This window comes from Barbus barbus (genome assembly GCF_936440315.1).
Source record: "Barbus barbus genome assembly, chromosome: 23".
NCBI classification, from domain to species: Eukaryota; Metazoa; Chordata; class Actinopteri; order Cypriniformes; family Cyprinidae; genus Barbus; species Barbus barbus.
The window spans coordinates 26,956,457-26,980,184 of NC_136751.1; the positions used below are offsets into that span (position 1 = coordinate 26,956,457).

At 36.7% G+C, this 23,728-nt stretch overlaps 1 protein-coding gene across 1 annotated transcript in view; it reads right to left on the reverse strand.

Annotated features, from left to right (window-relative positions):
* Positions 1-23,728, reverse strand: part of ptprq (protein tyrosine phosphatase receptor type Q) — a gene marked incomplete at both ends in the record, with an annotated part of 50,604 nt that overhangs the window by 11,412 nt on the left and 15,464 nt on the right. Inside the window, 19 exons of the mRNA XM_079374284.1 lie at positions 400-681; positions 943-1,084; positions 1,177-1,328; positions 1,880-2,155; positions 2,245-2,556; positions 7,017-7,298; positions 8,621-8,902; positions 8,990-9,097; positions 10,095-10,274; positions 10,352-10,513; positions 11,555-11,948; positions 12,628-12,788; positions 14,604-14,750; positions 14,982-15,110; positions 16,789-17,029; positions 17,163-17,362; positions 18,911-18,980; positions 21,144-21,364; positions 23,005-23,119. Of these exons, the coding sequence (XP_079230410.1) occupies positions 400-681; positions 943-1,084; positions 1,177-1,328; positions 1,880-2,155; positions 2,245-2,556; positions 7,017-7,298; positions 8,621-8,902; positions 8,990-9,097; positions 10,095-10,274; positions 10,352-10,513; positions 11,555-11,948; positions 12,628-12,788; positions 14,604-14,750; positions 14,982-15,110; positions 16,789-17,029; positions 17,163-17,362; positions 18,911-18,980; positions 21,144-21,364; positions 23,005-23,119 (3,856 nt within the window). The remainder of the gene's footprint in view (positions 1-399; positions 682-942; positions 1,085-1,176; positions 1,329-1,879; positions 2,156-2,244; positions 2,557-7,016; positions 7,299-8,620; positions 8,903-8,989; positions 9,098-10,094; positions 10,275-10,351; positions 10,514-11,554; positions 11,949-12,627; positions 12,789-14,603; positions 14,751-14,981; positions 15,111-16,788; positions 17,030-17,162; positions 17,363-18,910; positions 18,981-21,143; positions 21,365-23,004; positions 23,120-23,728) is intronic.

Here is a 23,728-nt window from a genome sequence, read left to right on the forward strand (position 1 = left end):
CAGGGCATGGACTTTTCACAGGAGGAATTGTTATTATTGGATTATGGACTCCATGGGTATTTTGGCCGGGAGCAACAGTTTAAAATATGAATTAAAATATTACATATTAATTATGGATTTATTTCTCACAAACATGAAGCTTTTCACTTCAAAAGACATTGGACTGGAGATGGAGATGGACTGGAGTAGATTACTTACAGGTTTTTGTGATGTTTTCATCAGCTGTTTGGACACTCATTTTGACGGCACCCATTCACTGCAGAGGATCCACTGGTGAGCAAGTGATGTAACGCTACATTTCTCCAAATTTGTTCCAATGAAGAAACAAACTCATCTACATCTCGGATGGCTTGAGGGAGAGTAAATTTTCAGCAAATATATCCCTTTAAGTCATGATACCTGACTCTGGTGGAGTGTGTGCAGTGCAGTTGGCTTCCTCCCCTATTCCGGCTGAATTAACTGCAGCTACGCTGATGACATAGAAAACGTTAGGTGACAGGCCGATGAAAGTGTGCGCCAATGTTTGTGTGAGCATGAGAGGATGAGCCTCCTCCTCTAGATCTCCAGAGCGAATAAGGTAGTACAGAATCTCTCCGTTAGGATGAATCGGAAGCTCCCATTCCATGTACACTGAATTCCAATCCAATCCAGAGCAGGTCAGATTCCCGACAGCATCTGACACTGAAACATACACACCAACACCACAGATTTATCTTCATTTATCCTTCATTTGATCGCTAAGACTGTATATATATATATAAAATATCAAACAAATTCCAATTTCAAAGCCAAGACTTAATTATTTAAAACCTAAAGTTGAAACTTTTTAAATATTTAATTTTTTTACATTTGATAAGTAAGATCTTATTATTTGACAATAATAAGAAATGTGTCATGAGCACCAAATGAGCATATTTAGAATAACTTCTGAAGGTGTATTACCTGATTCATTGGTGGTGAATACGACAGGCAGGCTATACTGATCCCCGTTTCCTGCTCTAGTGAATGCGCACACACTGATTTCATATGAATTATGAGGTCTAAAGCCACTCAGCTCTGCTTGTGTGGATGCATCTGATGAGTTCTTGGGTAAACAGAGGCATATGAAGTTTAATTTACACACAGAGAAAAATGTGAGAACATAATCATACTACATAGACATAGGGGTGTAATTACCTGATAACTGAAAGTGTATGTGTTTAGTTCAAGTATTCGGAATCCGTAGTGCTGAATGATTCCATTTGGCTCTGGACTTGGTTCCCACTGAAGCCATACTGAATTCACAGTGTGGTTAAAAATAATCAGATCACGTGGTGGAGACATTGGAACTGGACACACAAAAAAGCACATAAGACATTTAAGTCTGCACATTTATAATTGTATGAATTTGCAAAGTAGGATATTCAGCTTTGAAATTAGGACTTCAGATTTCAAATTACAATTTTCAAATGTCAAACTTTATTACATTTTTAAGGCAAGACTTAAGTAATTACCATTTTAGGGTTATTGCCCTTGTGTTGTTTATAACAAAATTGATGTGTGCATTTTAAAATGTCAAAATGTTTATAACACATTTTTTTAAAGCCATGGCTTAAAGATCTAATGTTTAACAAAAGTTTACATTTTAGAGATCAAACATCAGACCTCAAATTCTATTTCCGTTTAAAAAATGTAAATAGCAAACAAATTCCAAATTCAAATTTTAAAAGAAAAGATTTAAAGTTTAACAATCAAGCAAGAATATAAAACAAAAGACTTTTCAAATTTTTGTTTTAAATGTTCAAGTATCAAACAAACTCCACATTCAAATTCTAACTTAAATATTTAAATTTTGAACAGATCAGTTCCTTTAGAAAAACAATAAAGATGCATCTCTGACCTGCTTCATCAGTATGCAGTGGAATAATCACGGGGGGGCCGACACCTATGCGGGTGACCGCAGCGATTGAGAGATTGTAAGGTGTAAATGAAGTGAGTTCCGAGAGCATTAGGTGTGTATCAGTGGTGTAGGTTTTGTTGACGGTCCCAGGACCTTGTAAAGCTATAGAATAATCTATGATCTCCCCATTGGCTTCTACTGGGGGGAACCATGACACATGGATGGAGGTGCTGGAGAGATTCCTACTAGCTCCAGGCAACGGAGGAGAACTTGGGACTGTCAAAACACAGACACACAATAGTTTTCAATCAGTAAGTATGCTTTATATACATGTGCATGTAAAAAAAACAAGAAGTTATGCATACAATCTTCATCTGTTCGCAGGTGTAGCATTGCAGTGTGGTTTACGGCCGATCCTGCACTGGTTGCCGGGGTGACTTTTATGATGTAGGGAAAATACTTCCTGAGCTTGGTGAAAAGGTAGATGTTGTCTGTGGTAGTTTTGGTGATGGTGATGTTAACCGTGCGGTTGATGGACAGGTGGGTCATACCCGCCTCTTGGAGGCTCAGCTGATAGAAGACTCTGCCGTTGGGCTCCAGAGGAGGGTCCCAGCTGATCACTACAGCCGTAGAGCTATAGATCGTAGCAGTGAGGTTGTGGACGGGACCACTCGGCACTGCACAGGGGGAGGATGTAGAAGAGATACAATTAATAATGTGTGAAGAACGGCTAACGGTTACACTTTAGAACGGGGAACAAATCATTGCAGTCGAAGTAATAAATGTTGGTTCAATGTGCAACCAAGAAATGGAATGAGGCTTTGTTCCCCAGTCTAAAGTAACAAAATTAGGCTTCATCTCATGAAAACTTGCAATATTAGGACATATTTCACCTAAAAAAATTAAGCCTATTAACGGACTCTTAAAACGTTTTCATAAAGATCAGAAATCATAAAAAAGATTATAAAAAATCTTAAAAGGTCCTAAAATTGACTTTATGCAAAATAAATAAATAAAACAAATTAGGATTTTATTTTAATATATAATATATATATATTTAAAACTTCGTGTGAAATATGACCCAGAAACTGAGATTCACCCATTAGATGTACAAAGAACTATCATTTTAATTAATATATTTAATTAATTTATGCTTAAATAAAGCATAAATGGCACACTGCAACACCAAACCAGTAAACGATTCAAACCAGTCAACAATAATATTATAATGATTAAAAGCAGTGAGGATAAATGATCTAGAGATTAAAATATTCTTACAAAAAATACAAAAGCACACATACAACACACACATGGACATGACATTCAGCAATTACACACATCTGGGAATCTGTGGAAGTGAAAAATGGTAAATAAACTCCGCCACAGCATCTGCAAAAGTTGTCTGTCAGTCAAGATCACAGATATAGAAAAGGAGAGAGAAGCAGAAAGAGACAGGCTGATTGTGTTAGACAATCATCCGTCTGGAGCAAGTTCTGTGTCCGAGATATTGCTTTGGGCTGAACTGAGCTGCTGAAGCTGGGTGATTCTCCAGTAACTGCAGTATCAGACACAATCACGCACAAAGAGCCAAACAGGACCATGGCATTATTTATTCATATAGAACACTTTCAAAATCTCAGACAACCGGGGAGAAAAACCTTCATCTGTCTCAGAAGGTCACCTCTGCACCGTTTTTCCCAAAATCACACAAAAACGATTTGTTATGACTATTACATAAAACCTTGACACAAGGTATAGATTCTGAAACCAGGTTAACATATTCAAATAAACATATAAAGTATGAAATAATTAATTTTAATGTTCAAATATTGCTCTTTAATACTTAATATTTAATATATTTAATAAAAGCATAGAGCTATAAAAATAAAGTAGCAGCTGCTCAGATCATTTGCTTTCATGAGTTCATATTGAGATCTCTGACCTGCAGATTTTGGCAAATCTGAGTACAACTTGAGATCTCTTTTGAGATACATGACATTACTGGGCTCTTTTTCTCAGCACAAACATATGAGAAGCAGGAGACAAAAAAGTCTTCAATTGCTCTCAAACAGGAAGTTTTACAATATTTCTTAAGTCAAACTGACACGTTTACAATATTCTCGAAGACAAATATATAACATGTTACATAATGTACCCAGAAACTTACAGCAACGTGCTATTTTCTATTTTCAACAAATCCTGTGAGAGGAAATGCAAGCTGGGATAGATTAGAGACCGACAAATAAAAGGCTTTGACATCAGACACTCGGTCTCGTGGGGAGGGCTCAACAATCCCAGTTTGCAGCTTGAAGGAAGTTGTCTCCTTTCACAAAATGTGCTGAATCTGTGTGTGTGCGCATGCATGTGGGTGTGTTTATGAGTTCCGGTGTGATTTTTTTGGATCATAATCTGTTGGAAAAGTGGTGCAGAGCTGCGCTTCTCCCCTGAGTGTGTGAGGAGACTGACCGTCCTCTAACGTGGTGAAGTTTAGATGGGGACTGAACACTCCCCCATCACCAACAGAAGTGCTGGAACTCATCCATACACTGTAATCATGTCCTGCCCTCAGATCAGACAACACCAACCAGTGCTCTGAACCCAGAACCGTCTAAAGAGAGAGAAAGAGAACATGGTCATTGACTGCACGACTGAATCAGCATTTCATTCTGAGTTTAAAATGTGTGTATTTGAGTTGGTCTAGCAATTCTTAGAGATTAAATCCTTTACAAAAAGAACCGTGGTGGTTCATCATTTACTTACCCTCTTGTTCAAAACCTGAGTTTCTTTCTTCTGTCGATTACAAAATAAGATATTTTGAAGAATGTGGGGAACCAAACAGCTGACAGTAGCCACTGATTCAGTCTTTAGTATTTTTCATATACTATGGAAGTCAATGGCTACCGTCAACTGTTTGGTTGCCCACATTCTTTCAAATATCTTATTTTATGCTTAACATAAGAAAGAATCTCAAACAGGTTTGGAACAACTTGAGGGTGAGTAAATGATGACAGAATTAAAATTTTGGGGCAAACTATTCCTTTAAATGTTACATGTTCAAAAGCATTTTTTCTACTGATTTCTGCACAACTAATCGGGATTGTAAAACCTGCCAAAGGTATTTTATCTAATGAGGATATCAAGACAAGAAAAACAACATTAAAAGGTTAATAATATCTTAATTCATATCTTAAAACAAATCATATCTACAGTAAATTGCAGTTAGACTACACTGTCTGCTAATTAGGTGCGACACGTTTCCAGTGACAGCCAATCAAGTTAGTTAACAGCTAATTAAAAAAAAAACATATTACAAAGATTTTGCATTGAGTTGATTAAACGTGACAGTAAAGACTTCTGTTAAACTTTCTATTCATCAAGGAATCCTGAAAAAAACAGATCACAGTTTCCACAAAAATATTAAGCAGAAAAACTGCTTTCAACATTGATGATAAGAAATGAGTTGTGATGTTGAAAATTCAGCTTTGCATATACATTTAATATAAATTACATTTTAAAATATATTTAAATAGAAAATAGAACACTATCATGTTTAGTGTCTCCAAAAAGATCAATACACTCTGTATAAACAGTACCTGTGTATACTTTGTGTTGTTTTTTGTATTGTCTGTGTAGTAGATGGTATAGTATTGGATGATGCCGTTGGGTTGGTTTGGAGGACTCCAGCTGAGATGCACTGTAGAGGTGGTGAGGAGTGTGTATGATACATTCTGTGGAGGGTCAGAGGGGGCTGCAAAACAGAAAAAGCATTTATCTTTATGACTATGAGGGCAATGCTGTTTCATGATATTGTGGCTCTTTTTCAAAATTAGTGAGCTGCCTCGCTCTCTCTAGACTAAATGAAACTAAACCTTCTAACTGACTGAATTGAACCATCCAGAAAGAAGTTAAATGTTCTGTTATATTAATATATTTTTAGTACAAAGTAAAATATACTCTTTCAAAGTTTTGGTGTCTGTAAGATTTTGGAAGAAGTCTCTTAAGCTCACCAAGGTTGCATTTATTTGAGCAGCTGATTGAAGTGGTTTTTATTTGATGTAGTTTATAACTGTTATGCAATGTATTTATTTAAATCTGATATTTCCGTCATCTCCAAATGATTTCAAAGTTCATTCCAGGATACTTGTGATGCTGCTATAATTTTTGGCCAAAATGAGGCATACGTGCGTTCACATTAGAAACATGTATATGATGACAGAATGTGCTTGTGTTCACCTGATTCTATGGTACTGAACGTGATGTAAATCAACATTCCTCCATCTCCGAGTCGAGTCCAGCTGCTCACGGAGGCATTATATTGACCCACTCCATCCACACTCACCACCACTGATGTTTCCGTCACATTGGCGACAAACTCAGAGCTCAGATTCCTAATACATGCACACAAATGTTAGTTTCAGTCGTGTATGACAAAAGCCAGGTCTTTGGTAAAAACTGATTTTAAATCATCTTTACTTACCACACTTTCACTATGTAGTATAAAATCTCAGAGTTGGCCTCCTCGGGAGGTTTCCAGGACAACTCTACCTCAGTATCAGACAATTTCCTGGCGATTAGGAATTTAGGAGGGGAACTGGGTACTGTTGTTCAGGAAAAACAGCTATTATAGACCCAAAACTGTGGAAAAGGACTTTACTCTTCGAACACGACAGTGATTTGAGTTAGTAAATGTAAGAGAATGTCTCCCATGCCAGGAACGGCATCCACATTTGTCCATTCTGACAGCTGCTAATGGAAAAACTAACCAACCAAACACAGAGGAACAAACACAAGCATTGTCGGTAGGTTCTGTCTCCTGAGGTAGAAAGATTCAACTTGGTTTAAAGGCAAAATTGATCCATAACACTGTAAAAAAAAAAAAAATCCCATAAAACTCCCAGATTGCTTTCAGAAATGTCCTGTGGGAGAAATAAAAATAGTTAAAAATAATAAAACACTCTAATTTCCTGCGCGCAGACCTCTGAGAATCTGTAAAAAAGAAGAAATGTTTAAGTGTGACCTTAATACTTTCTGAATCTTTACCCAGATCCTGATAAATTCACCATGAAGACTGAACCTAAAAAGGAAAAACAGCTCAATTAAACACCACAAGGTCCGTTTGTTAAAACCGAACACTCACCGTCCTCCAGTGTGGTGATGTTCAGGATCTCACTCGTGTGGTTTCCCAAGCCGACCTGTGTGGCGGCCTGTACGCTGATACGGTAGCGCGCATACTTCCGCAGGTTGGACAGGATGACATAAGGCACGTGTGTGGTTTGGTTCAGACTGTGTGTGGCATTCCAGTATTCTACGTTGTAGAACAAGATGATGCCATTTGCGAGAAGCGGGGGCGACCATGACACATTGACCTCACTGGATCCGATGTTCTCATAGGTCAAATCATAAGGTGGGCTGCCAGGCACTGCAACAAACCATTAAAGAGCTCATTAAGATGAAGTCGGTGCTTAGTGCAAAACATATATCAGCCTGCAAATCACTTAATACGAATAAAACAATCCTCTCATGCATGTGATAAATAATATTAGAACATTAAAGTGGGCTTTTTAATTAATTAACTTTTTCTGTAACAGTAGAGAGGGGGAATGAGATTAGAATCTGCATTTCCCACATAAGCAGCTTAATATGCTGAAATAATAAAAGGAAGGAAACATGAGTACCATAACTCAACATGCTGGAGCTCATGCACTAACCACTAGGCCACACTCCCTTTTTGGCCTGTTTTATGATGTTTTTGAATTTTCAGCATAATAAACAGTACAAAGAGGACAGGGGAGAAGAAGGAGAAATGACTAAGATTTAAACTTAAATCACCTGCATAAGCACCATGGCTCAATATATCAGAGCAGGTGTGCTGGGATGTGAGCTTTTATGAATGAAGGTGTTCATTACGCTAACATTCAGAAGTGTGGGGTCGGTAAAATTTTTTAATCATTCTGAAAGAAGTCATGCTCACCAAGGCTGCATTTATTTGATCAAAAATATAGTAAAAAAAGGAATAATGTGAAACATTATTACAATTTAAAATAGATATTTTAATACTCCAGTCTTCAGCGTCACATGATCCTTCAGAAATCATGTTAACATGCCGATTTGGTGCTCGAGAATATTTCTCATTATTATCAATGTTGCTTAACCCTCTGGGGTGGGCTGTATCGCCGGCGATACCAGCTCGGTTTTTTTAAGATAAATGCAAAAGACACTAAAAATACTGATTTTGGTCACACAAATATTATATTTTTGTGCAAACTGTGATACTTTTTGAGAATTCTTTGATGAAAAGAATGTTCAAAAGAGCAGCATTTATTTGAAATAAAAATCTTTTGTAACATTCTAAAAGTCTTTACTGTCACTTTTGATCAATTTAATGTGTTCTTGCTGCTTAAAAGTACGTTTGCTGCAACAAAGTTTCCGAAAGTCGTTCATCTTTATTAATGCGATTTACATTCAACTTTATGCAAACTGAATTAGAGACGCAATGAGCGAATAGCGACTGGGGTAAAGACACTAGAGTTGACATGATTTGATGCCTGATAGAGTTGGAGCGGGAACATCTACTAGAAATCAAACAGCACCAAGACTTTAATCACTGTATGTGTGAATGTGCCTTAATTGTAGGAACCCTTTGAAAGGGAAAGAGTGTGGGATTTCAGGATGAGATTGGATTAAAGTTGTATGCCTCTTCTAGTTTTTCAATTAAAAATGAACACACACACAATGACTCACCATCCTCCCCCGACAGCATCTGTAGAGTATCAGAAATCTGGTTTCCATGTCCGTGTAGCGTAAACGCACGGACAGTCACATTGTAGTGTGTGTATGGCTTCAGGTAGCCCAGTGTGGCACTGGGTGATGTGCTGTTGACTGTGTTGCTGTATGTGCCGTTGGTGTAGGAGACCTCATACAGGTGGATGATGCCATTGGGTTTCTCTGGCGGAGACCAGGTGAGAGTAGCAGTGGAGGAGGTGGTTTTCACTACGGCCAGATCCCGCGGGGGTGAATCTGGCTCTGAAAGACAGATGGAAGCATGCTAAGAGATTTCAAAAGTGTTTAAGGGTGCTTCTGTATGTATATGAAACATAACTGGCTCAATACCATCCTCTAGTGTCATAACGAAGATGTAGTCTTCATCGGTCAGTGGACTTTCCCCCACGGCAGTAGAAGCGGCCACACGCACCTTATAACTGCTGTACTTGTCCAGACCTGTGGATATGAGCATATATAGTGTTCTACGGTGGCCTCAAAAACTATTTGAACACCTCAGACTTGTGGTGTGGTCAGGGTCAGACTTAGAAATGTCTAAATATCATTGCATTAGATGTAAAATATCCAAGCAGGATGAATCCGCAAACAAATGCAATGGTGTTTTCTTGGAAATTTATTAATTTTAATAATTTTTGCTCAATGTTTTTTAAATCACTTGGTGTTTTTGGTGATTTTTTTAGTGGATGTATTAAGTCAGTTCCCCTCAAAGTGTCCTAGAAAGTGTGGTATAAGTGCCCAAATATACACTAGATGTACAACATTGTTCAAAAGCTTTGGAACACTTTTTTATGTTACTGAAAGAAGTTTCAAGGGCTGCATTTATTTGATTAAACATAGTTAAAGCAGTGTCATATAATTATAATTTAAAATAACTATTTTCTAATGTACTATATTTTAAAATGCAATTTATTCTTGTGATGTAAAGCTGAATTTTCAGCATCATTACTCCAGTCTTCAGTATCACATCATCCTTCAGAAATCCTTCTAATATGCTAATTTGGTGTTCAAGAAACATTTCTTAATATTATCAATGTTGAAAACAGTTGTGCCGCTTAATATTTTTGTGGAAACCTTGATGGAGCATTTTTTTTATGGATTCCTTAATGAATAGAAAGTTCAAAAGGACAACATTTATTTGAAATATAAATCTTTCAGAACATTATAAATGTCTTTACAATCATGTATGATCAGTTTAATGCATCCTTGTTGAACAAAAGTATTAATTTCTCAAAAAAAAAAAATACTTTTGAATTATAGTGTAGTTACATTTTACATTTAGCACATGCTTTTATCCAAAGCGACTGATATTCAAGTTACAGTTTTTACATTTTATCAGCTCTTGCTTTCCCTGGGAATCGAACCCATGATCTTGGCGTTGCTAGCACCATGCTCTACTATTTGAGCTACAGGAAAGCTGTATTTGTTATTGCGTTACCTGTGAGCACTGCAGTGGTGGTGTCTGCCATCTGTCGTAATTGCTGGTTTGTAAGGAGATTTTGTGCATATACAGTGTAGTGAGTTATCTTGCCATTAGGGTTGAGAGGTGGCTCCCAAGTAACACGGATGGAGGTGGAGGTCAGGTTCTGATAGGACACGTTCTGAACAGAGCTGGGCACTGTGGGCAAACACTTTATTACTTTGTAGTTGTATGTAACTACTTTACTTCAACTCAGAAGTCTGAATGTATTTTACCTTGTTCAGTTGTCTTGACTGTAACTTCTGTGGAAGGTCCTTCTCCAATGATGTTTTTTGCCGTCACGCTAAATGTGTACTCAGTGAAAGGACTCAGTCTTCTAACCACATACATGATGTGATCAGACGACAGGTCTGCTGTCTCCTCAGTGGCAGGTAGGACTGTTAATTAAAAAGCACAACCAATCAGAAAACAGAAAGCAAAAGCAACGGAGCGCAAAAATGACTGCCCCCTTTTTTAGCGTCCATGATAAAGAAATTTTCCCCAAAATTTTCTCCATTGGGATGAAAAAAAAAAAAAACCTTCGATAAAGAATTTTTGGAAGCACATGAACTAGCACAACAACCTTGCAAAATTCTTTGAGAAAATTCTTCCCATGAAGCACTATGAATTAAGTGATCAAATAAATAAATGATGGTAAAATATAAAACTATTTACTATACGTCATGGACTACTGTAAGGACTATAGCATACTTATTTAAATAAATTAATACAAAAATTAAGATTTGTATAAAATACTTATATTTTATATAAAATGTAAATAAAAAAAATCTAACTATAAATACTAAATATTTTATATAAAAATGTAAAAAAAAAAAAAAAATACAGGTCACAACTGCTCTTTTCACCAATTTCAACCAGTTTTCATGATGACAGTGACTTCTCTGATTGGTGGATTAATCTTTAGGATTATGGGTAGGAAAATAAGTAGGGGAAAAAACACACAATTTTTGTCTATACTTCAGTCAGTGTTGTTATTAACAAATTTGTAACCATGAAAATAATTTTTGGTAATTGAAACAAATCTGGAAAAATAAAATGCATAAATCTTAAAAAACAGCAGCTGAAAAAGATGGAAACTAAAATTAAACTAATATAAATGATGAAAGGGCATAACAAAATTACTATTTGAACTAAACTTAAAATGAAACCTGAAAATCTGAAAATAGAAACTAATAAAAGCTAATTCTAAATATTCATTGCCACTATAATAGTTTATAAATAATTCTAAATGAACAGAGTAAAGTAGGTCTGTCATAACAGGTTTCTTCATGTTGCTAAAAAAATTATTTTATCTATGGAGATTTTAAATCATATTTAAACTTACGGATACCTAATATAAATGACTTATTATGAGTTGTTATATTGGTTGTGCTTTTAACAGTAATATTAGTATCCAAGTCACCACAACAGTTATTTACCCTCTATTCCAGTAGTGGTGGCAGCTCTTGTTGAGGGGTTCGTCTGCTGCTGGGTGGAGTCTGTAGCCACCGCCCTAGTGGAGCGACGGGGCTGGGAGGGGCTTAAGTTAACCAATGGTGGTTGGTCAGTTCCTCGAGTGACAGCTGAAAGTTCAGTCAAAGGTTCCTCGGACACAGCCTCAGTCTCAGCTTCAACAGATACATCAGTTCTGTCGTGGGTCACTGTGAGCCAAGGTGGAGATGTGTGGGGGGTGCTCGGGGTCAGAGGAAGGTCAGAGGTCAGTTCCGTATCAGTGTTGGTAAAATCACGACCCAAAGCGGGAAACGAGGTGAGAAGGAACGCAGATGACGTGGTGATGTCAAGTGACCTCGCATTACGATGAAGTGGAGCATTCTGTAACACAACGACATATTATCAGTAAAGCTAAACTAAACACAATACAGTAATAGTGTGTGTGTGTGTGTGTGTGTGTGTGTGTGTGTGTGTGTGTGTGTGAGAGACTGAGTGAGTGTGTGACTGAATGAGTGAGTGAGTGAGTGTGTGTTTGTGTGTGTGACTGAGTGAGTGAGTGAGTGTGTGTGAGTGAGTGAGTGTAAAATTTAATGTAAACACTATGCTTTGGCAATACATTGTAACAATTGTCATGCCAATAAAGCACATATTGAATTGAATTGAATTGAATTGAGTGTGAGACTGAGTGAGTGAGTGAGTGAGTGTGTGTGTGTGTGTGTGTGTGTGTGTGTGTGAGTGAGTGAGTGAGTGAGTGAGTGAGTGAGTGAGTGAGTGAGTGAGTGTGTGTGTGTGAGTGAGTGAGTGAGTGAGTGAGTGTGTGAGTGAGTGAGTGTGAGACTGAGTGAGTGTGTGTGTGAGTGAGTGAGTGAGTGTGTGTGAGTGAGTAAGTGAGTGAGTGAGTGTGTGACTGAGTGTGTGACTGAGTGTGTGACTGAGTGTGTGACTGAGTGTGTGACTGAGTGTGTGACTGAGTGTGTGACTGAGTGTGTGACTGAGTGTGTGACTGAGTGTGTGACTGAGTGTGTGTGTGTGTGTGTTTAGTGTGTTTAGCGTGTTTCACCTGTCCTCGCAGGGTGATGTCCTGTACAAGAGTACTGCGGTATAACACTAGTATCCGATAGTGTGTGATTAGTCCGTTCGGTTGGCTCGGGGGCTTCCAGGACAGACGGACTGATGTGGAGTCTACAGCCTCTGCTGTCAGATGAGACACAGCATTCGGAGCTAACAGAGAAATAAATGCACACACACATACAGTTAACAATAAACTTAACCAGGGGTCTTGGCACTGTTCCAAGAGGCCCGCAAGATGACTTTAAATTAAAAAAAAAAAGGCAAAACATGCTTTAAAATAAAATTAAGCACAAAAAATGACAAAAGAGAGCTTTAAATCACAAACGACTAGAACAGTCGACTAGACAAATATACATTTTGACTCTCACTTTTGATCACTTTAGTGAATCCTAGCTAAATCATAGTATTCATTTCTTTAAAAAAATATTTTGAATGGTAGTGTATATCCATGTAAAGTCAGGGTTGGATTATTAATGTCCTGGGAACAGCTGATATATTTTCCCATTTCTACAATCCAGTGCTGAGAAACATGCAGCCCTTTATTTATCATAGCATTGGATGCTTTGAGGCCTTGAACCAAAATCAAATTTTAGATAAAAGCAACCCTAAGTGAACAAATAACCTTTCTTGTTTTTCCACGCATTTAATAAGCATTTTCTTATTCAGCGCCAATTGGCTGTGTATGAGAAAGTAATTTCCTCCAGCTAAATTAACTCAATTAAAGGTATAATTAGAAATAGCTGACTTCGCAGACAGACTTAATTACACCCAGGCCAGCTACATATAAACCTCATTTATACCTCTCACTTATTTTGACCCCTGAGTCTAGGGGTGGTGATGGCGCAGTGGATAAGACACATGCCTTTGGTGTGAGAGACCCGGGTTCGAATCCACTGTGAGACACCAATGTGTCCCTGAGCAAGACACTTAACCCCTAGTTGCTCCAGAGGCGTGCAACCTCTGACATATATAGCAATTGTAAGTCGCTTTGGATAAAAGCGTCAGCTAAATGAATAAATGTAAATGTAAATGAGTCTGAACACTTACAGAAGTCACAAACACTTACACATTCCCTGAGCTGTCTGTTCTCCAAACAGATGAATCAAAAATTGAATTGTTTTGGATGACGTGGCTCCCATGTCACCATCAAGCATACACAGACACAGTTTAAGAAAACACATGACACCAACGATCAGTCATGGTGGAGGTCAAGTGATGTCTGAAGGAACCATTAATTCTCCACTGTAGCGGAAAATACACAAAACAAATTTGTGGCAATTCATCCATGAACCACAACTAAAGTGTAGCTGGGTCATGCAGAAAGAAAAAAAAGCAATTGCACATCAGCAGTATCTAAAGTGATTCGATGCTTATGTTCTAGTCAGCACAGCTAAATGTGGTTCAGCTGGTTATTGTGTATGAGGCAATAATATTTTCATACAGGGAAAGTGGGTTTTGTTTAACTTAACTATTATTTGACAGTCTTCATTGAATAAAATCAGCTGAAGTATATGCTATACTGACTCAGGTTCAACTTTATCTAACATTATATCATGTCTGAAGGTTTGAAATATCAGCTGACAAATTAAAATCAGAGAAAGACAAAATCAGGGTGAAAATAAATTTTTTACACTCACAAGTTGTTTCTTTACTATCTAAAGTAAAGAAACTAATTGTGTCCTCAGAAGTTGGCTAAATCTGATAAAATGGGGACATTCTCAGTAAAATAATAAAAAATAAAAAAAAAATTTACTTAATGTTTTCTTTTAAAGGTTAAGAGAAAAATGGAGACATACTCAGTAAAAAAATAAATAATATAAACAATTAAATATATATATTTTTTAAATTTAGAAATGCAAAAATGTTCTCTTTCATGAGGTTCAGATTTGGGTAGGGGTTAGTATGACGTCACGGTAAGCCTTAATTTAGGTAGCAAGTAAATTTGTGTGTGTATATGTATTTTACCTTCTGCTAGCGTTGTAATGTTGATCACTGCTGCCGGTCCTGTGGCCCCTGCTGATTTGGCCATCACATGGATATAGTATTGTGTGTATGGAGTCAGTCCAGTGTACATAAACGCCTGTTCGATTGTGCTGTTCTCACTAATAACCCCTGAAATACACACATACATACACCACAAAGTTAAGAGAAGACATATGAGAGGATGTGCTTTGAATGAAGTAGTCTGGAGCATGTGTGCTAAACGCAAGGCTACAAAGCATCGTATACTCACTGGTTTGTGTCATGTAAAGCTCCTGTCACAGTGTGGTATCTGTCAGATAATATGAATGCTAAACAGTGAATGAATTGGTTTGGTGGTCAAGGGGTGTTAGTAAGTGTTACCTTCAGAGCTGTGGAGCTGGATGACATAGCTGAACCTTCCTGTGGTGATCTTTGGGGGGTCCCAAGTTAGAGACAGAGATTTAGAAGTGATGTTTCTGAAAACCACATTTTGAGGCGGGTCTTCAGGGGCTGCAACACACATTATTTTTTTCATTACATTTGTGCTTTGTTACAAAAACTTGAGATTACGTATCACTGCTAAAACTCTTTTTTATTTAGATAAAACAAGATTAAGATGGTATTTGCAATAGAAATGAACTTATCTATAACATGTATTAATGAATCATGCACAAACAGAGATATTTAGAGTATATAGACTTTTGAATAGAATTGCAATTTTGATTACTGTTCAAAATATTGTTTTATTGTGCTTCTGATAGAAGTCTCTTCTGCTCACCAAGCATGCATTGATTTGATCAAAAATATCAAGTACAGCTGTATTATTGTGAATTAATATATTACAATCCTTGCAGAATAAAAGCATTAATCGGTAAAAATCACTTTACTTAAAGCTTTCAAACATAATGCATCATAAAAGTATTATAAAAGCAGTATATAATGCCTTTCAATGCATATGCTTATAATGCATTGAATGATCTTATAAATAATTGTAACCATAGTTATAATACTTATCTATTGATTTTTACACCTTTAGAAAAAATAGTGCATTAAAACACAAACAATCAATTTCAAATGCAACAAAGAATCTACAAATATTATAATGCATTTTAACTTTGGCTACACTTATTTATGAAAAGATATAATGAATTACAACATACACTATGAATACCTTTATAATGCATTATACATAAAATGGTACTGAAAAGTTAGTGAACAGTAGTATAGATATACCATATTTGAGAATTAACCCATTTAATCCCACCGGTCACAGTAGTGACCGTAAAAAAGTTTTTCATTTATAAAGCTCTACAAACCGTACCGACTGATGTTTTAGTGCACTTCCTGCAAATATGGAACAAATAAAGGGTCTCAATTAAATATGTGCCGTTTCACATGATTAGTGCAAATTGTCACATGACCAGAGCAGTTTATTTACTGTTTGCACCTTGAGCAGATGATGGATGCATCAAAGCTCCAAAACAAAAGGCTAGTAAAGTATGTTAAAGATATGACAAAGATTTTTGGTACATATTATCTTTAGGGTGTCTAGTATTAATATATGCATTTGCATATGTTCAATTTTGTTGAGTGTGGTCATAGAATAGAGTAAACGTGTTGACGGTCACAATAGTGACCGGTGGGATAATGGTGAACTTTATTTTACAATATAATCCAATGGCAGTTGTTAGTGAAATAAAATGTTGCAATGACAAAATATTGCACTAAATTAAAAATTCAAATGTTAGAAAAATTTGACAATAATGATGTTGCAATACTCATAGCATTGAAATAAAAATTTGATGTTATATTTTAGAAAAAAGTAACAATTTTGAAATGCGGTGATGGTTGAATTTTTTAGTTTTTTTATCTCAGTGCTCCTATCAATGTTGCATAAGGTTTTTTATGCATAATAGTAACCATAGAATGTGATCAATCAGTTTAAAATAGCTGAGCTAAGATGTATAACAATTTTTGTGACTGCAGAAATATGTGATTTCAGTACTCTCCAAATCCCACTATTGTGACCGAACATAAAACTATTTTTCACACACTTTTCCCAAAAAAATAAAAAAAAGAATTATTGATTATTTCAAAGGGTTACTAATGACACATAATTTGGATATTTTCATGTCTGGGAAAAAATTGGGATTAAATTGGTTAAGAGTGTGAATGTGTGATAACATACCAGCCTCTGGCATGCGGACCATAGTGCTGGCGATCTGTCCCTCCTCATCACTGGTGAAGGCAGAGACTTCAAACACGTAGGGAGTGTAGGGGCGGAGCTCTTCAATCTTCACACTGATTGGAAAACTCCAGATGGAGGCGGGAGGTACGGCTGAGAGCGTAACAGTGGGTAACACAGCAGAGGTCAACAGGGAAGACTCAGACGGGCTTGGAGTTCCACGAGATAAGATGTCTGCTGCATCCTAGAAGACACATACATGCACATAAACACTCTGAAACTAATTGTACAGATCAATGCATACACCACTGCGGTTTGAATTTGACTCAGCTGTCCTGTATCACTTTGAATCTTCATTAATGCATGTACAAACGTACGTTGCAGTGAGGCAGGGCTCCGTTCATGATGTCCTCTGCATTGATCTCCAGCGTACGGATGGTCTGGCCTGTTCGAGCATGTTTGACTTTCACTGCAAACTTAGTGATGAGACCATTAATGCGTACAGGGAGAAACCATGTCACTAACACTGATGTGTGATCCTCAGCAAACGCTGTGAGGTTTGACACCAGACCAGGGGCTGTGAGATTGAACATAAACACATGGATCAGGACACATACACAAACTAATCATACAATGTATTTTCAGAAATTGTACATTCAGAAATTTGGGGTCGGTAAGATTTTTTAATGTTTTTGAATGTCTCTAATCCTCACCAAGGCCGCATTTATTTAATCAGAAATACAGTAAACAGCAATATTGTGAAATATTATTACAATTTAAAACAACTGTTTTCTATTTGAATGTATATTTTAAATGTAATTTATTCATGTGATCAAAGCTGAATTTTCAGCATCATTACTCCAGTTTTCAGTGATCCTTCAGAAATTCTAATACTGAGCAATTTGCTGCTGTAACAGAGCGTACGGATCCATGTGTAAGCTTTTATTAAACAGAGACGTGGTCAAAACACAGGCAGGGTTAAACATCAGTTAACAGATATGTTGAGGACAAGACACAAGAGTATTCCGAGGGCATGCGTGGGTCATCGATAGGTGAACAATATCCAAAGGGTTTAGACAAGAGGGGTAATCTGAGAAAACGAGCAATAGTCCAAGCAGGGGCAAACAGAGAACAGAAAGACGAAGGATAAATCCAGGAAACACGGGCAAGAATCAAAACACGAGAAAACAGACAAGGCAAGACAAAGACAACTAAGTGGGTTCCGTATCGCAGCTAAAACTAGGAGAGTAATAAACACAGAACAATACTGGAACTAAACAGAAACACAGAATGGCTCGGTAAGGCAGCTAACACTAGGGGAGTGCTATACGCAGAACAATACTCGGCAACTAGATCAGGAACTGAATGTGTTTTATATGGTGTGTGTAATAGTTCTCAGGTGAGCGTGTAATTAGTGCAATCAGCTGTGTGTGTGTCATCAGTGCAATAGATGATGGGAATTGTAGTCCGTGGGTGACGTGCAACAGTAGTGTAGTGCAAGAGTCAATTCGATGGAAGGGCGACCTCTGGTGGCTATCAGGCGGAAGGCCACAGACCGGATTCGTGACAGCTGCTCAATAAACGTTTCTTATTATTACTGTTGAAAATAGTTGCTTAATATTTTTGTGACCAGGGCCGGCGAGTGCATATAGGCGAACTAGGCAGCCGCCTAGGTAAATATAGATAAATAAAGATATTTTAGTTTATCTTTTTGGCATATTGAGAGTAGTCAATAGGCTATTCTCAGAGCCGATTCCCCCTATACGCAGAATACACAAGCTGCGTAGGGCCCCCGAAACACCAGGGGGCCCCCTTGCTCTCAAAGATGTTTTGGTTTCATTTTTGAATTTTTTTATGTTAAAATGTAATACTAAAAATTTTCCAATTTATTTAAAATGTACAATTTCACCCAATACTGGTTGTGCATTTCTGTGCTTATTAAAGTATCAAAATGCGCTTCACAGGAGGAGTGCTATTCGTGTTTTACACATGAGTAACCATTAACAAAGCTGCTGTCCATGAAGAGCATTTTGAATTAGTTACTCAAGATGCTGCCTTTGAAGACAGCAAAGAGGCTCACTAGGGCTTCTCAAAAAGCTTATGTAAAATATATGATGTTGCTTACGGGCCTCTGCGGTTTTGTAGTACAGAGACTGGCTAAAAGGTCCAATTCCTGCTTTGTTTACTGCTGCAACCTGTAGAGAAAAGACAGAAGAAAAGCTTTTAAAAAGCAATATACTGTAGCCAAACGCATGCAGCATAAGAACGTCTGGTTGATTTATCACCATGACTTAGCAGAGGTGCTTATATAAACACTGCGAATGAAGATTCCAATGCAAGATGATCTCCTCCAGACAACAGATCCATCAAACACTGTCACACGTACAACACATGCTAGCACAAGAGAGAGTCAATTCAGAGTTCATGGTGTACCCGGCCAATGAATTCACGAGACAAATGAGGGAAAACAGAGATCCCTCGTGGATACAGAGTTCTCTATAGGAGATGAATAATTCACAGCTGATAAATTATTGAGTGGGATCAATGGAATAGAGGCCACTGGCAACTTTCCCATGGACAGTTAATCCAGTAGTGTCTGCTGAACGCTGGACCTTCCCTATAGAGTTAAACAGCATTTTCAGAAAAGGCTGCTATTTCATTAGAGGTGATACAACAATACACCACAATGACCACCGCAAAACACTTAAAAGGGAAATAAAGGAAGATCTAACATCTCATATACACATGGGCTGGATATAATATCAGTAACATCCATAAATGCAATAATTTCCATGCACTTAAGCAGCAGGTCATGCTTTTGCCTTTAGAAGAGCTCCGGTTCCTTGGGGAATAATGTAGTTCAGCTCTTGAACTGTGTGATGTTGCACCATTCCTCAATAAGAGGCCTGGAGTTCTTTAGAGTTGGAAAGAAATCGGAAAAATCTCTAGAACTGGGAATCTTTAAGAAGTGCATTTCTCGTGACGTCACATCTGAATTTGTTAGTAGTGTGTACTAGGACACTCTGCCCTGAAAAGTGAGCATATTATGAGAAAACACGTGTTTAATCAGTCTGGGTTTTGTGCTCCTCATACCAGGTTACGAGTATTCAATGAGGCAGACCTGTCATGATTAAAAGTAGTTTTTGAGGATGCTTTTTTGTGGCATTTATAAACTATCCACTGAAGTATCCACTTCAAGTGATTCAACCTCAAGTGTTTCCTTTATTACAATTTTGCTCCTTGAGCAAAATTATCCTTATTACAGCCATGCTCACTGACATTATAATTGTATTATTTTGTAGCTTTTGTTATCAATGCATTTGTAGTTCTGTTGTTTTAAATATACACTACCATTCATAATTAATTTTTTTGCATGAAGTACATACTTTTATTCACCAAGCATGGATTATATTATATTATATCAAAACTCTGGAATTCTCTCTCTACTGAAATTAGACAGACTGAATCTTTTAGTATTTTTAAATCCTCTCTTAAAACGAATTTTTCCGGTTAGCATATATGTGATTTTTTTATAAAGCACTTTGAGATGCAACTTTTAAAGGCGCTATATAAAATAAAGTTTATTATTATTATTATATTTATCAAAAGTGACCTGTATAATGTTACAAAGGACTTATAACACAAAAATGCTGTTCTTTTGAACTTTATATTCATCAAAAGAATCTAATGTTTCCAAAAAAACATTAGGCTGCACAACTGTTTTTAATGTTGATAATAATAAAAAATGTTTCTTGAGCAGCGAATCAGCATATTAGAAAGATTTCTGAAAGATCGTGTGACACTGAAGACTCAGCTTTGCCATCACAAGAATAACAACTACCTTACTAACTATTAATACGCAGCAAATTAGGAATTTATTGAGGGAAAAGTCGTAGTTAATAGTGAATAAGTGTTCCCTATTCTAAAGTGTTACCTCAATTACATATTAAAATATATTCAAATAGAAAACAATTCTTTGAAACTGTAACAGTATTTCACAATATTACTGTTTTTGCTGGACTTTTGTCTTGCTGATCATAAGAGACTTCTTTCAAAAACATTACAAAAATATTAACTCCAATTTTTTAAATGGTAGTTCATAATATTATTATGTAATATGATGCAGGATACTTTAGTTCCTTTTCACAGTTTCCTAAAACACATTTCCATAAAAAACATTGTAGTCAAATGTGTTATGCACACACTCTAGGAAGCTTGATATTCTGTTCCTATAATATTTGAAAATCTATGCTGTGGGCAAAGATATGTGTACATAAAACATTAGGTATTTTTTGTGCTTTTCTCTCATTTTTGCTATCAAATAAACAATTGAAATGTGTGAAGCCTCAAGCGTGCACCTTGATGTTGTATGTGGCTCCAGGGGTTAGTGTGTTCAGCAGGGTTTCTGGGATATCCAAGCTCTTGGTGACCTCAGTGAAGGTAGGGTCAGGATATGGACACATTTCCTTGTATCTGATGACAAATGAGTGAACTGAGTTGTCGAGAGGCATCCGCCAGGATAGCAGGATCCCAGTGGAACCGACCCGCTCACCTTCTGGCTTAGAGGGGGCCGCAGGTACTGCATACACATAGATAACACAAATCATGAATTAATTTAAGCATTTTAGTCAAGTCACCTTTATTTATATAGCGCTTGTAACAATACAGATTGTGTCACAGCACTTAACAGAGGATAAAGTGTCAGAAATATATAATAATAAGATTAAACACTCAATTTTCAGTTAAAGCCACTTCATTATTGAATTCAATGATGTCATTGTCTAGAATTTAAGTTTTATTTTATAATGCATTCAGTATTTTATCCTACTTTATGACAGCTTTATTGAATACTTGAATCTAATTGGTTAATTACAGCAATTATTTTATGTAGTTTTTACACACAATTCATTTTAATTCACTGTTCTTGCATTTATAGTTGCCATTATTTTCTCTTCTTCTGCAATGAAGCAGGACGGATATTGTTGCTCTGACCTAGATTTAGTATCATCCAGGTCATTATCAAATTTAGAGGTCTTTCAGAAGGTGTTTGGCTCGCTAACAACAATCTGTTGTTGTGGAGGTGTTAGCAATTTAGGAGAATAACAAGATAAAGCCATCAGAAAGCGTGACCTGGCCATGCCACTCTCAGAGGGACGAGCAAACAGCACCCTGGGAATCTGATACCGACCTATCAAAGCCTGCTAACTGGAATCAGCATCAATTATGCAAACATAAATACACACACAGACACACATATTTCAAATGGAACTAAGTGCATATGGATCTCTAAGGGTTTCACTTTTCAATTTTCGTCACTGGTTCTACGCTCACAAAACAATACAGTAGTACAGAGATGGTACAGAGTTGGTGCTTTTATGTATAACAGTACTGTATGATTGGTGTATTCATGTGCCATGGTATTCGCATGGTACTTAATGGTACACTCTAAAAAAATGGTGCTATATAGCACTAAAAGTGGTTCTTTGGCTCGTAATCATAGGGGAACCACTTTTGGTGCTGTATAGCACCAAATCTTGTTGCTTCAGTGGTTTTTCAGCGGTTCTTCAATGGTTCTTTGGCACCACTACCATATACAGAACCTGTAAAGCTCCTGTATGGTTCTTAAGCGGTTCTTCAGTGGTTCTTTGGGGTGATTAAGGTGCTATATAGCACCACTGCCGTACAAAGAACCTGTTAAGCTCCTTTAAAGAACCACTGTTGGTGCTGTTTACCTTTGAAGATATGGTGCTATATAGCACCAAAAGTGGTTCCCCTATGATTATGAGCCAAGAACCACTTTTTAGTGCTATATAGCACCATTTGATACTGCAAAGAAAACAATTATAGGATCATATTTTCTAGAACTCTTAATATCCGTGGAATCTTTCTATTGTTCTTTATAGTGGAAAAACATTCTTTAGATTATTCAAATGTTCTGCACTCTAAAAAAAAAAAAAAAAAGGTTCTTTTAAGAACTGCTCACTGAAAGTTGCTTTGGGAACCCATAATCGTTCTTTTCTATGGCAACACTGTACCTTTATTTTAAAGAGTGTTGTATGTGTATGATTATAATCTAACCCTTTTTACTTGACAACAGGTAAATATCTCAGGAGGAAGTCTAAAGGAATATATATACATATATACATATATACACACACATACATATACATATATATATAGATGAGAATAGTGGTTTAAGAATGGAACACACAGACTTACAGGATTCAATAGTGGTGACGAGTATTCGGCTGACAGGTGAGCTGAACCCTGATGAGGCCACCGCATTGACCGTCACAGTGTATGATGTGCCAGGGGTTACACTGGACACTTGAGCCTATAACACAGAATAAACACAATACATATACAAGTTACACATCTACAACCAACGTAACATGGTAACAGACACGTCCTTTGCTGTTTCAGTCAACATTTTTTAAAAGGCATAATTCCATACATTTTTCTATAACAATTTTATATATTAGATCATATGAAATGGCACTATAATGGTTTGCACTTTATTTTTTTGTTAAATATTTAAATCGGTCACATTTTGAGGTGATATGACAACATCTTGATTCATTGGTTAATGCGTCATTTGTGAAAAAAAAAAAAAATCGAAAAAAGTAAAGTCTGATTAGCAATAATATGCAAATGTTAATAAATATTTACAATAAGCTTTTATGATAGGATATATTAAATCTATAAAATATTAATAGATGGCATCTCAAATATTGATTACAATTTTAATTCTAAATGGCACACAACTCTGCTAATCTGATCTAATGGCACTCTAATCTCTGCTAATTTAATTGGTATATGATTAGTATTTATATGCATGTCATGTAACACAAAACCCATGCCAAACAAATATGCAATTGACCACTGCAATGATAAAATCTTGAAGGTGTTGTTTTGCACCTTAAAGTTCAGGGATTTAAAAAAA